The 15,038-nt window shown below is 52.3% G+C and overlaps 1 protein-coding gene across 1 annotated transcript; it reads left to right on the plus strand.

Annotated features, from left to right (window-relative positions):
* Window positions 1-12,830: 12,830 nt before the first annotated feature.
* LOC145969085 (uncharacterized) lies at window positions 12,831-13,325 on the plus strand. Its single transcript, XM_083094943.1, has one exon. It carries the CDS (start codon window positions 12,831-12,833, stop codon window positions 13,323-13,325), a length of 495 nt encoding a protein of 164 aa, XP_082951069.1.
* Window positions 13,326-15,038: the final 1,713 nt, after the last annotated feature.

Consider the following 15,038-nt stretch of genomic DNA (forward strand, 5'->3'; position numbering starts at 1 on the left):
ATACCACTTTTCATCGATCTGCAAGGTTTTATCGTCAACGAACGATTCGTGACGAAAGAAGTGGCGATACTCGCGAACGGTAGAGATCTAACGCATCACGTCTTTCGCGCTCCGATGTCATGGAATTTATTGACGAAAGGTGAAAAATCGCAAGCCTGTTGGTTAACTTTGAATCATCACGGATTCCATTGGACCGACGGATACGTGGAATATAAATGTGTTAGACAGATCATCCGCGACGCGATATGGCGCGCGTCGAAGGATCTTAACGCGGACACTACTACGACAATTTATGTCAAGGGTCATGAAAAGAAGAAATGGTTGGTCGACATTGCGGGAGAAGTTGCGGAGCAACGCGATATAACAATCGAAACTATCGACGCCGATTACGAGGACATCGGACCTTTACGAATGCTGGCCACGTCACACGCCTATCGTTGCACTTACCACACGAAAAAGTGCGCCTTAGAAAACGTCTGTAAACTACATAATTGGTGGTTGGAGAGACGTAGTCAATTACACGATATGTAAATAACGATATATATTTATATACAATATTTTTTTATATCGGCAATTAATCTTTAATGTATTATTCTTTCTACATTAAGTAAATAGTTAAATATATAATATTTACTCATCTAACGTATTACGATTAAGCGTTCATACGCACATCGCCCTTCTTCAAACGCGTTTATCTTTAGTATATAATATTCTTTCCACATTAACTAAATAATTAAATATAATATTTACTCATCTAACGCATTATCTTTAACTTGGCGTATATGTGTTACGATTAAGCGTTAATCCCTCGATCGCTAGTTTAATACGTCGACTGTCAAGGATTTCAGCCACCGGCCGACTCCAATTAATAATTCCAATTAAATGTATTATAATAAAAAAATTGTACAATTAAACGTGATTCTCACGCACCTATATATACACGTCGCCCTTCTCTTTCTCCCCCTCCTTTTCCCTCTCTCATCGATCGATCGATCGATGCTCCATCGCGCTTTCGCGAATTCGAGCGACTCGCTTCCGTGCGCGCGCTCGCGAGAGTCATGACGCGCGTCGCGATATCGTTCGTGTTATCGTTCGCGCTATCGACACTTCCGTTTGTCGCCGCTACGTCGCTGACCGATAGCGATATCGCGGAAGCGTTTCATTATCTGCGAATTTACGGCTATCTGGAGAACGATGAAAATCAACAATCGTTGGATAACGCAACCTTTCTGAGCGATGCATTAACATTATTTCAAGAGTACTACCGTCTATCTGGAAATGGAATTCTAAACGTGGAAACAATTCGCGTAATGCGCAAACCGCGATGCGGCGTCGCGGACATTCACAATCACAGCCCATTAACGCGAAAGTGGCCGAAGACGCATCTCACGTGGAACTTTAAACTAGCAAATAGAGAAACTCTACGCACGACTCAAATGGCGTTCGCTCTATGGTCCGAGCATTCTTCGCTAACGTTTTCGCGCGACACGTTACGGCCCGATATACTGATATCGTATCAATCTGGCGCACACGCATATGAGAACGATAAGAATGGAGACTCGTGCCCATCACCGTTCACGGGTCCGGGGGCGGCCGTCGCTCACGCATTCTTTCCAACGGGAACGATCGATTACGTAACCGAGGTACACGTCGATGAGTCGGAACCGTGGCACATCACGCTAACGAGTCCTCCGTCGAATAGATTGTATCTCCTTCAGACGCTGACGCACGAAATCGGTCACACTTTAGGTCTAACTCACAGTCTGAGAGAAGATTCAGTCATGTACGCTTATACGCCTACGGAAGACAAACAATTTCCGCTCAGACTGAGCATAGAGGATATCATAAGTATACGAAATCTCTACGGATCGTGGAAAACTTCGACTCCATCAACAACGACAACGACAACGACAACTACAACTACAGTAGCATCGACAACTACAGTAACGCCAACGACCGTGAGGACGACAACGACGGCTCCTACCAATACCATTGATCTGTGCGCCTTGAAGCGTATAGACGGAGCATTAATTATGAATCATCGCTTATACGTCGCGCGTAAACGCAACGTATGGTCGATCGATATAAAGAGAAAACGTTATGGCTCGCCCTTCTCATTCGCCGACTATTTTAAATTTTTCCCTCGCGATATCGCACGTATATCAACCGTGTATCAGAAACCCTCGGGAGACATCGTGATATTCGCGAACGGCTCTGTTTATCTCACCGATTCGAATTTTCAACTCAAAATAGGATGGCCGAGATCTATCGAACACATCGGATTTCCGCACGAGGCTAAAATAAACGCTGCGATAAACACACATGCGGGGCGCAGTTACGTTATATATAACGATGATAAGATAGCCGAGATGAACGATTGCGCGACGACAATTATGAGACACGGCTCTCTATGGGATACGTTTTCCGGGATACCGTCCGCGATAACGGCGGCTTTTCGTCACATTGACAGTAATCTCTATTTCCTCAAAAAACACTATTATTACGCGTACAACGAATTCATCGACGCGATAACCTCAGCCGGTCCTTTCGATCTCAATATACTCGGAATAAAATGTCCCGCTGAAGGCATTCTAGATCAATTACAGGAACTCGTTTCCAAGATATATCATCTAAAATACGTATCCGTTAACAGACCGGAGAATGATGATGATAATGATGACGATAATGATGACGACGATGATAATGATGACTACAACGACAATTATGCGGGAAACTTTAACACTTAATGTTTTTAAGATTATTATATCTTTCACGTCGTTCTAAACCGCTTCCTCGTCTGGAATGCGCATCAGCCTAGAAATTGAAAATTGCTATATTTAACGCATCGTTTCCAAATCGCACTTCCGTTAATCGAAAAAAAACAATGAGTATATAAGGCGCATCTCGATCGCGACGAGCAACATTTTTCGCAGTGCTCGAGATTAACGCGCATCTCTCAACGTCGAGGTGTTTCCAACGAGCATCGAATCCTTCTTCGCGAGACCGATCATGTTCGCGGGAATCGGACAGGAATATCGCCGAGTCCTCGGGGATCAAAATCAATCGGCGCCGCAAACGACGACGACGACGACGATGACGACATCAGCAGCAATGTCCAATCCCTTCGTCGCGCCTTTGCGTCGAGACGAGGACGATACCCAAGACCGCTGCGACACTCCGCCCGCAGAAAAAAAAGCCAAATTGTACACCGAAAACGAGTAAGTGTACACCTCGCGAATTATCTCGCGGGAACGTTTTCGATTATCTCTCTCTCTAATTTTTTTTCAACAGATGGATGAGAAATTGGATGTTTAAACGCGAGATCAATTTCGCGAAACATCCGATTCGCATATTAGGAAGACGATACGCGCTGACTAAAACGTCTTACAAGTACATCGACATCGCTATCGTCGTAAAGCGAGAATCATACGTCGATATCGCTCTAGGAGACTGTCACGGAAAAGAGATCTCGTTGACGGCAGATATGTGGAGAGATCTGCTCGCTCTACGCAACGATATACTACGGTACTTCGAGAACGACTCCGAAGATCCGCATGCTCCAACGTTCGCGATAATCAGAACCGCGACGATTCGATTCGGCAAGATAAACAACCTCAAGACACTACGATTCGAATCGGGAAAGAATCGCATATCCATGTCACAAGCCACGGTAAAAGCGCTGTTCGATCTCGAATTATGCGTGAATCGCATCGTCGCGACGCTAACCGGCGTGCTCGAAACCGTCGACAACAAACTATCGAATTTCATCGATATCGCGACGCAAATCGATCACCCGAATGATATTCCGGAAGGAATTCGTCAACACGAACACTTTGACGCGAACGATTTAATCGATTGCGAATTACACGCTCTCCTTTTCGGACTCTACTACAGTTTGTAAAAAATTCTTGTAACAAAAAGATATATATCGTTATCGACAATTTATGTATCCGCGCATATAAATTCGAATGAAAAAAAATATGCGTCGCTAACGCAATCCCATTAACGACTTATGTACTCACACACACACATGTAACGTTAATCGAATAAATAATAAAATATTTTACACGAAATTCGTCATCTCTCCTCCTCCTCCTCCTTAAAGACGAACACCTCTACGCGCGACATATTCTCCCGATACATCGAGTTTTCATTCATTCATTCATTCATTCATAAATGGGAAAAAAATACCGCTTAGATTAAAACGGGGAAATACGGAGCGGAAATCCGACCGCTTATCGCTCTCCCCTTAATCTAACCACGCTAATGCGTTAATGCGTTAATGCGCGATGCTTTCAGGAGGATATATATTAATCCTGCGATTAAATCGTTCTCCAGTTTCATTCGAGTTTTATTCGAGAGAGAAAGAACGTACGTTTCGTATAACAAACCGAAATGGATAACATTAACAATAATCTCTACTCTCTATGGAAGAAAGACTTCGTGAATCTATTGTTTTGTATCGTAGCAAAAGTGATGTTCTTCTGGAAGGTAAATAACGTTTTTTTGTACGAAAAAAAAAGATATACGCGCGTATATAATATATATCATTTTTTTTAAAGTCCTCCGTCGACATTGAAATTCCGAAATTCATGAATATCGAACATCGGCGCGAGATACGAGCGGAACGATGGAACGCGCGACACGATTTCGAGGAGGAATGGGGCGACACTCCGGAAAGCCGCCAAGATAACGAGATAAACGAATGGAGGTACCGCGACATCTTCAATCTACGAGGCCTCTTCGAGATGCAAGATCTATACGAGGAAATATTAGAAATAGAGAACATTCAATACGAGGAGAGACGAAGGAGAGAGGAAGAAGAGGAAAGAAGAATAATAGCGGAACTCGTGGAACGAAGAAGACTACGAGAGGAAGAACTGTTGAGACGGTTACGATTGCACGTAAAGGCTCCAGGAGGCTGACACTCGTACATATTATTAATACGCACGATTCGTATCTAAGACCTAAAAAATATACTTATTGTCGAATAAATAAAAAAATATTTTACTCGAGATTCGTCATCTTTCCCCCGCCGTATTGTTATCGACTTCCGTCTCTCTCTCTCTCTCCCTTCCTCTTACAGAGGTCTCTCTCGCACGCGCTAACGAACCGGCGGGAACTCGCCGCTCGTCGTCGAAGAGCGCCCGTCTACGCACGATTCGTATCTAAGACCTAAAAAATATACTTATTGTCGAATAAATAAAAAAATATTTTACTCGAGATTCGTCATCTTTCCCCCGCCGTATTGTTATCGGCTTCCGTCTCTCTCTCTCTCTCCCTTCCTCTTACAGAGGTCTCTCTCGCACGCGCTAACGAACCGGCGGCGGCGGGAACTCGCCGCTCGTCGTCTCCCCCTCGCCCCACCCTTCGCAGCGCGCCCGTCCTCTCGCGCGAACCGTTCGCCCGTACCCGCCGGCTACGTAAAATTTCACTTTTTTTCTTAGGCGACAACCACGACGATGTTGGACGGGTTGCGTCCGGGCGGCGCGAGCGAGAGAGGGGACGGAGCGCGCGCCCGTCGTCCTCTCGCGCGCGACGTCACGGCGTTTACTCACCCGACGGCTACGTAGAATTTTGCATTTTTATTACCAACATAGTGGATAGAGAGAAATTCCCCCCGCGCGGCGCATGCGCCGCACGGTTCCCCAGCTTCGCGCTGGGGAAATCTATTTTTAGAATTAAATGAGTTAGAACCAACATAGCCCCCCTACTCGTATTGTCCAGACAATACGACTTCGCCAAAAATACGTAGTTGAAATAACAAATTCGGGTCCAGCACATGTGCACTCTCACGTTAAGGTTAAAACTGTCCAATATTACAAAGTATTGTTTACGTTTCTTTCACACTTTCTCTCTCAACTCAACGCATGTCCATTCCGTTCCGAAAAAAGTTTCTCTACCAGTCCCATGTAGCAAAAACGGAACGGAATCTGGTTACAAAATATATTTCACTCTTACAATTCAATATTTCAGAGTACTCACAACAATGTTATCGGCAAGATAATTGCACAAATTACGTATGTTATTGCTTCAGTCGCATCAAAATAACGAAATATCGACGAATCAAGCACATTTACCTGCGACCGATGCGACATTCCGTTCCGTTTTTGCTACATGGAACTGGTAAAGAAAACTATTACGGAACGGAACTGGAAGGACCGCTCAATTCTAGTGAGAAATCCGATCCGTCATTTCGATTCGTGCTTAATGGAGCTGCACCCTTACTCTTTGATTCGTAGTTTAAGTAGCAGCGAGCGAACAAATTTATTAACAAAATGTTTACAACTGCCCAGGTAGCAAGCACACGTCATTTTAACGTTTCAAATTGGTCATTCACTGACTATTCTTGACGTCACGAGATGACGTTTTTATGACGTAAAAGAGACGGTCTACTGCCAGTACTGAAAATCTATAGTTTGCGTGACGTACACTATAGATTTTCAGTACTGACAGTGAATATTGGAACACAGCCCTAATGTCAGGGTGCGTTTTCACCCCTTCCGCGGTGCGCTACCTTGTCGTGGTGGAAGGGCCCGGGTGATCCTACGATCCGCTGTGGTAGTACTGAGGGTCAACCCTCAGGAGGGCCGGCGGGGAGGTTCACTCGCTAAGAGCGTACCAGGGCACCCAGCTTTGCCCAGGGTACAGTTTGTCCCCGAGGGGTCATTGAGACCCAATGTCGGTAGAGGAAGGAGACCCCGACTACAAACCCTGGCTGCACGGAGCCGATAGGGGAGGATTTCTATCCTCCCTCCATGCTGGGGTTGCCGGGTGCTCCCGATGAGGGGCATTAGGCCCTGGTGGGTGGTAGGGAGCGACGGCGGGCCTTGTGTCTGGGGGCGATGTCCTCTTCGAAGGACGTGCGTCCTGGCATGGGGTCCGCCTTAGCCCCGGTTAGGGGGATGCGGTTGGCTGGAGGGTGTCTTGTGTCTGGGGGCGACGTCCTCAGGGACGTGTGTCCTGGCATGGGGCACCTTCTCAGCGTCCCGCAGTGGGGCCGACCGGAGCAGCCCGGTTGGTTGGGCTCGTGGTTCGGGGGGAGGCGGTAGCCAGTCCTCTCCGCGTCAGGGTGTCGCCCATAGCTGGGCGTCCCCCTGGCAAGGGGAGAAAGCGGCGTCCCGCAGTGTAGGCAGCCTCCACCGCCTGGCAAACGATCTAGGGGGCGGCCCTAGGCACGCGCCAGGTAGGAGAGGTGACGGGTCGGCAGTTTACGTCTGGAGATATCCAGACATTTGGGCTTGCCCGGGCTGCTGACCTGGGTCGCACCGAGCCACTTGGAAATATTCCGAGCTCGGGTCGGTGCGACGGAGGACGCAGCGGCTGCGTGTCCTTGGGGGGGAGTCTCCTCCTCAATGGTCCCCAGTCGCTGCCTGCCGTCAGAGCCGCTCGGACGCATTTCGAGGTCGGGGTCTGACGGCGAGGGTTTAGGTACCCGGTGGGATACCGCGACCGTTTCCCTTTCCGAAGCGGTCCCACCGGGACGGCGCGTGCCCCCCAGATCCGAAGTGATGCCCGGTGCGGGGGGCGGCTGGTCGCCATGGCGGGTAAGGCGAGGTAGGGGGGCGGCTGCCTCGTCCCAACCGTCCGTGGGCCCCCCCGGGCCGCCCGCAGCAGTGCCCATGAGGTCGGAGGCGTGGGATCCCCGAAAGCCCATGGGGGCGTCAAAACCCCCATGGGTTAGTAAAGGGCCGGAGTCCAGTGCCGGTGCTATCTTTGGCCACCGGCTCATGACATAGCTCGACCCCTGGGGGAACTTGGGGCCCCCCGTCGGGAGTGTTGCCGGTCATGTTTCGGGATACTCTCGGCGGGGGTGAGGGTATACCCGGTCGAGGGAGCTGCTGCGGAAGAGTGGGATAATTTTGTGATGACTACTCTAAACCAAAACCAAAATGAAAACCCAAATAAAAAACAAAGAAACAGAGCGTGGAGGTGAACCGCGAGGAGGATAGAGTTGGAGTTCAGCTCATCCCCTCGACGAGTCAACGGCTGACGAGGTCAGCGACAGGAAAGGAGACGGTGCACAAGCTCCATAGTAAGGGTAGTAGAACTACCCCCTATGGGATTGCCAAAAAAGCACGGGTCGTCGTCAAGAGGATGGAGGTGGTGCACCACCACGTGAAAAGGCCTCAGGCTCCTCCTATTGGGTCTCGATGGGCCCAAGGGGGGAGTTCCTGGGGAAAGAAGGGGAAGATTCTCAGCCAGGGCCAAGCGGGCTGGGGAAACCCCCTGCTCCGGTTAGAGAGGAGGAGACGCTGGGCAGTGCGAGCAGGGAAGTGTCCCCTGCTCGGATGCTGCCACTAGACGTCGACTCTCTGGATGGGAGCGATGGTGAAGAAAGGGGGAAGGTCTCTGAGTTGCTTGAAGGAGAGACCCAGAAAAAGGGAAGAGGCGTCCCCCGACCACCGGGGAACATGTAGGCAAACGGGAAAGAGAAGAAAAAGAGGTCCGCCTACGCAAGGACCAGGAAAGAGAGAGGAAGGCTGCTGTGGCCCTCAGCTCCTCTGCCCCTAAGGGCAAAAAATGGGAAAGGATCCAAGCGATGGAGGAGGAGCTAGAATTCGAGCTCAATAATACTCCCACTGTGGATATCGCTGCCAGGATGGTGGAGCAGTCCGCTACGATATTCAAGATAGTGGACTGCTCGCATGGCATGAAGGGAGTGGGCGAACTCCGGGAAGCTGTCGCGCTGGTCAGGGCGGCAACAACCGTCATGGCCACGCGAGCCAGGGAAAATCACGGGAGCGAGGAAGTTGCAGAACTCCGCAGGGACATGGAGAGGCTAAGGGTCGAAAACCAGAGGCTCAGGAGGGAGATGAAGGAAATAAACTCTCGTCTCCCACCTCCGACCGCCTCCCGCACCTCGCCCCCGACTCGTGGGAAACGCTCCTCCATCAAGAGGAAGAGATACACGGAGTCGACGGACTTGGAAGGGGAGGAGAGGAATAAACTCCCCCCCTCTGACGAGCAGCGAAGCCTTCCCTCCCCTCCCTCCCCTTTCGGGAAAGGGAAAGGGGGAGGAGACAGGAAAAAGGGGACTCCCCCCAGGGAGATAAGGCCTTTATCAACACAGGCCTGACCCTTGGGGGGGGGGGTAGAAAGACAGGTCGAGGCGTATCCGCCCGGCCTGAGAGTAGAAGACAGGGTGGAGCATGACACCCTGATGGCGGCCCTAACTCCCATCCTGGAGAGAATCAACATCCAAAAGGATGAGAGTGGGCCAGGGTATAGGGCGCTATGGTGTCAATTGAACTCCATAAAGAGTCAATTGAGCTCCCTGAGAGGGGAGAAGTATATTCCTCCCCCCATGCTCTCGATACCCGCTCCACTCAGCTCCGCTCCGCTAGCTCTGGAGCAGTACGTTTCCTCCTCGATCACCGAGAAGAAGGCAAGACCCTCCAACTCTCAGAGGGGGAGCGTGCAGCTCCAGAAGGAGGCGGGTCCCCCGGTGTCTTCTGCCACGTGGGTAGAGACACGAGAAGGGGAAAGAAAAAGAAGAAGAAGGGGAAGAAGGGGGTAAGGAGGAGATTCCTGCCACTCAAGCCGGTCCGCAGGGGATCCAAAAAGGGAAAAGGGAGCCTCGGCCCCCTCAACCCTCCAAGGGTCAACCTGGGCCCAGCCTGGGGAAAGAAAGAGCTCCCCCAAAGAGGGGAGACCAAGCCACCGCCAAACCCGCTCCACAGCCCACTAAGGTGGGTGAAGAAACATGGTCAACGGTGGTTGGGAAGAGAGCCCGCAAGGGCCGGACCGACGAGACACGCACGAAGGGTGTCTCTGAGCCGGCCAAGCCAAAAGAGAATGGGAAGAAGTCAGTCCTTCCTCAGCCTCAGTTACGAGCTCAACCTCCTGCTCCCCCTTCAAAGAAGGGAAAGAGTAAAGGGAGGAAAAGAAGGGTCCCGCGTACGGCAGCGGTAATAATCACCTGCCCGGCAGGCAACTACAAGGAGGTGCTCAGGCTGGCCATGGATAATATTGATCCGGCCAACTTGGGTATCGAGGGCATGACAGCCAGGAGAGGTGTCACTGGGGCCCAAGTGTTTGAGGTGGGAGGCCCCGAACACAGTCAGAAAGCTGACGCGCACGCTGAGCGTGTCAAAGAGGTCCTAGCAGGACAGGAAGGGGTGCGAGTGTCGCGCCCCTTCCCCACAGCTGAACTACGGGACCGAGACCTCTGTGAAGCTGTGGATGAGGAGGATATTTCCAAGGCAATAGCCTCTGCCGGTGGATGTGGTCCTGACCAAGTTAAGGTCGGGCCAATAAGGTTGGCCGGCAGAGGCCTAGGAACGGCCTGGGTGAAATGCCCCCTGGCGATAGCGAATCAACTCGCTGCTGCCAGGAGGCTCAAGGTCGGTTGGACCGTAGTCCGCGTCGAAACACTGGAGACCAGACCCCTCCAGTGATTCAAATGTATGGGTAAGGGCCATGTAAGGGCCCAATGCCCAAATACTGTGGACCGTAGCACACAGTGCTACAGGTGCGGGCAACCGGGGCACATTGTCAGGGACTGTGCGCGGCCAATCAATTGCCTAGTCTGCACAGACTTAGGGCGCACGGCCGCGCACAGAGCAGGCTCTAGGGCCTGCAACGCCCCAAAGAAGGGAAAGGTAGGAGCGGGCAAACTTGCCTCAGGCAAACCCGCTGCCTTAAAGAAGGGGGAGAGTCAAAGCCCCCCCCCTCTCGCTAAGGAAGCGGTGGACGCCTCCATTCCTCCTCAAGAGAGGATGGAGTGTGACCCCCTCCCACAGAGGGAGAAAAAAGTCGAAAGAAAGGGCGGGTACAGAGCCCGTAGAATGCTTTCCACCGATAGATGTGGAGAGCACTCCCATGGAGGTGGCGCAGGAGGAGCCGTGCAGCAGTGTGTAAACATGGCTGTGCGACTCCTCCAGGTCAATCTCAACCACGCCTGTCAGGCGCAACATCTGATGATGCAAAGCCTGGCAGAGCGTGGTATGGGATTGGCAATTGTCGCCGAGCCGTACAGAATTCCCGGAGATAACCCAAATTGGGTTGGGGATAATAGCAGCTCGACGGCAATCGTGAGGGCGGCGGTCGATCTCTCCCCTCCTCTCCAGACCATCGAGAGAGGAGAGAGATACGTCGCTGCTAAGTGGGGGTCGTATCACATTGTCCCCCCCCCCAGATAGGATTTCGGTGAGTATAACACACTCCTAGAGCGAGTGGGGGTGATCACAGACGACGTTCGTCGTGACACCCCTGATGCCCTAATAATAATCCCCGGGGGCTTTAACGCTAGGTCCCCGGCGTGGGGCGATACTCACCGGAATCCCATGGGATTACCCCTGGAGGATTGGATGAGCAGGGACGATCTCAAACTATTAAATGAGGGTCGTGCCAGCACATTTGTGCGGCCGCGGGGGGAGTCCATTGTGGATATTACGATGGCCTCCCCGAGAGCCGCACACAGAGTAACGGGCGCGTGGTCGAGGATATGAGAGGGGAAACCCTCTCGGACCACCAGTACATTGAGGTGGTCCTTGGGACCACGCGCCAGCAGGTGCGTCGCTCATCCACCGGGGGGGGGGGGCGATAAAAGATGGGCCCTCACGAAGCTCGACGCTGAGAAATTAGAGACCGCCCTCATGGCGACATCGTGGGGCCTCCGAGAGGAGGAAGGGGGGTGGGACATCCAACAGGAGGTGGATTGGCTGCGAGAGAGCATGCAACGCGTATGCGATGAAGCAATGCCCTGGGCCAAGTCCCACCCCCCGAGGCGAGCGACATACTGGTGGACCGACGAGTTAGCCGAGCTTCGGCGCTCGTCGGTCCAAGCTCGTCGGGCCCTCTCCAGACTTCCGCGCGGAGTAGACGCGGAAGAGAGGGAGAAAGCCCTGGCCGCATTCAGGAATGCCCGATGCGCGCTGAGTCACGCAATAAGGAGATCTAGGGAGAAATGTTGAGACGAGATGCTCTCGTCCCTTAACACGGACCCATGGGGGCGTCCATATAAAATAGTTAAGCTAAAAAGGCACAGAGCCTGGACGCCCCTCGTCACGGAGTCTCTGGAGCCACAGCTCCTCGGTGGGATAGTAGACACCCTCTTCCCACGTCGGGTGGAGGGGTCCACATTAAAGTGTGGTCCGGACTTTGACGGACCTCACGAATTGACCGAGGAGCAATTGGTATCCGGGGACGAACTTACCCGGGATGTCCGGAGAATAGGTTCACGTAAGGCCCCCGGACCGGTTCCTTCTTCCCAAAGCAGGCAGAGAAGCGGGTACTCCATCGGCGTACCGGCTGATATGTTTGCTGGATGAGGTGGGAAAGATATTCGAGGGAATTCTCGCGACTCGCCTCGTCCAGCATTTGTCCCAGAATGATGACCTTCACGAGGAGCAATATGGCTTCCGAGAGAGAAGATCAACGATTGATGCAATTAAGTGCGTCAGATCCCTCACGGAGGCCGCGATTTCGGAGGGCGGGGTGGCTATGGCTATCTCGTTAGACATTAAAAATGCCTTTAACACCCTGCCCTGGGATCGAGTGGGGAATGCCCTGCGTGAACGCGGGGTTCCCCGCTACCTCGTGGGGGTCATCAGAGAGTATTTCCGGGACCGGGATTTAAAATATATCGGCCAAGATGGGCGTCGACACTCTAGGAGTATCCGCTGCGGGGTCCCGCAGGGGTCCGTTTTAGGACCCCTACTATGGGACCTCGCGTATGATCAGGTACTCTGCCTGCCTCTCCCCCGCAGCTGCCACGCCATCTGCTATGCAGATGACACACTCGTGGTGGCTGTGGGGGACAGCGGGGGAACGCTGCGGCCAGGGCGGAAATCGCGGTGGCACGCGTGGTACGCGGAATAACCGACATGGAACTCCAGGTGGCAGTACAAAAGACCGAGGCGATTTATTTCTACGGAAAAGCCTCGGGTAAGCCGCCACCAACCCATATCGGTGTAGGAGGGACCTCCATCCTGGTGGGAGACCGAGTTAAATATCTCGGTCTCCTGCTGGACGGCGCTTGGACTTTCGGGCATCATTTTGATGCCCTAGCTCCTAGGGTGGAGAGAGTCGCGGTAGTACTAGCCTGGCTCCTCCCGAACCTTGAGGGTCCGAATGATCGGGTGCGCCGGATGTACATAGACACCGTCAATTCGGTGGCAGTATACGGCGCATCCGTGTGGGCAGCGGACCTGGCGGCCTCGCGACGGAAAGAAGATATGCTCCGCCACATTCAACGTTGCATGGCCGCCAGGGTGGTTAGGGCCTATAGGGCGGTATTCCACGCTGCGGCCACCGTCCTAGCAGGATGGCCCACCCCTGGAATTTCTCGCAGATATGTACGCCGACGTATATCGGCGTGAGCGAGAAATCCAGGGGGCCACGAGAAGGAAGCTGCCCACCAAGGCGAAGAAGATCATCCAAGCTCGGCGGTCCATGATAGAGAGATGGGACGCTCATCTCTCTAACCCGCGCACTGCGGGTCGTAGGACCGTCGGGGCCGTCCGGCTCTGTCTATCAGAATGGATAGACAGGGCTCAGGGGGAGGTCACATTCCGGTTGACGCAGGTACTGACGGGACATGGATGTTTCGGAAAGTACCTGCGTCAAATAGGCCGGGAGCGTACCACAGCGTGCCACCACTGCGACATCCTATGCGACACGGCGCAGCACACCCTCGCTGATTGCGAGGCGTGATTCGAGCAGCGTCGTGCGCTAAGAGATGTCGCGGGGAAGGACCTCTCACTGCCGGTCTTGGTGACCCGCATGGCCGGCAGTGAAGAGATATGGAAATATGGCCGTCGTCGATTTCTGCGAGGAGGTAATGCTGCAAAAGGAGACGGCAGAAAGAATCCGCCGTCAAGAAGTAGCATTACCAGCACCAGCGAGGGCGGCGGCGGCGGTCGCAACAGCGACGAGGAGGAGGAGAAGGGGTCGGAGGAGGAGGACAGCAGGGGATGCACCAACCCCCCTCCCTCCCCTCCGGCCCAACCTGCTCGAAGGAGCAGAAGGTTGGCGATACGCGCGAAGGGGACCTCATCTTCTACACCGGGGAGATGAGATTAAGGGGGAGGTATACAATAACGTGGGGATTACCCTCACTAGAATACTCCCCCCTCAATCCCCCTCGCGCAAATGCCAACGCACGGGATGGCGAGGAGCTGGGTAGGGATAAATCCCTCCCTCTCCTCTCGGCGCCATATCGGCGTCGGGCGAAGCGAGGGAGCTGAGGCTCCCTCAGGCCCGAACAAAAAAGGGCGGTGTAAGAAACAGGGGAGGGAGAAAATCTCCCCCCGTCTGAATAGCACATGGCCGCTTATATGGCCCCAGTGCGATTCCCTCAGGACCTGGTCGCTTTGGGCGGGGGCCCATAGTGACCAATGTAAGGTCCTCGAGGAAGGTGGGCGGACAGTATGGCCCCTTCGCCCACAATAAGGAAGGAGGGGAGGGCAATCGCCCTCCTCGGGAAGGAGACCCGGTGGTCAAACCCAAGATCGCCGGGTCCTAAACGCGGAGGGGATGAACAGTCGGGGATGCCGATGTAATGCATCTGCCAGTTCCGGGTCCCCGCCTGCCCCTCCATACGCGCGCAAGGCCACCTCAGAGGTTTTAATGGGTAAACTGGGTGACCAATACATGGTACAGCCTGGAGTCCCACATAACCCTCGACTCTCCCCCGGGAGTGAGGGTATGCATAAAGCATTTCCTCTGTTACCAAAAAAAAAAAAAGGATGCGTTTTCATTTGACGCTATGACGCTGGGTTATCGCCGCAGCGTCGGTGAAAACTGATTGACGCTAATGTCTGTCGATCCTGGCGTCTAACCTTTGATCAAGTTGCCCTTAAAAGTAATAATGTGTCTAAGTTTATGAATTTTAATTTCGTTAAAAAAATGTTATTCAATCAACGATGTTACGAATGACAAAGATAATGTTTAAAAATAATAAATTTAAAAAGAAGAGAAGAATAAAAAACGTCAAATGATTTGGATGGCAATTATATTACCTGCAAAAAATAATTATATATTTAATTATATATTATTACATCTTATTTTCAAAGATTACAATATTTGTATTT

The sequence above is a fragment of the Camponotus vicinus genome, unplaced genomic scaffold (assembly GCF_025532165.1).
Source record: "Camponotus vicinus isolate PSW18456_S1 unplaced genomic scaffold, iyCamVici1.0 SCAF_3, whole genome shotgun sequence".
Lineage (NCBI taxonomy): Eukaryota > Metazoa > Arthropoda > Insecta > Hymenoptera > Formicidae > Camponotus > Camponotus vicinus.

Coding starts and splice junctions, on each gene's coding strand:
- LOC145969085 (XM_083094943.1), top strand. CDS start 12,831: ATGGAACTCCAGGTGGCAGTACAAAAGACCGAGGCGATTTATTTCTAC.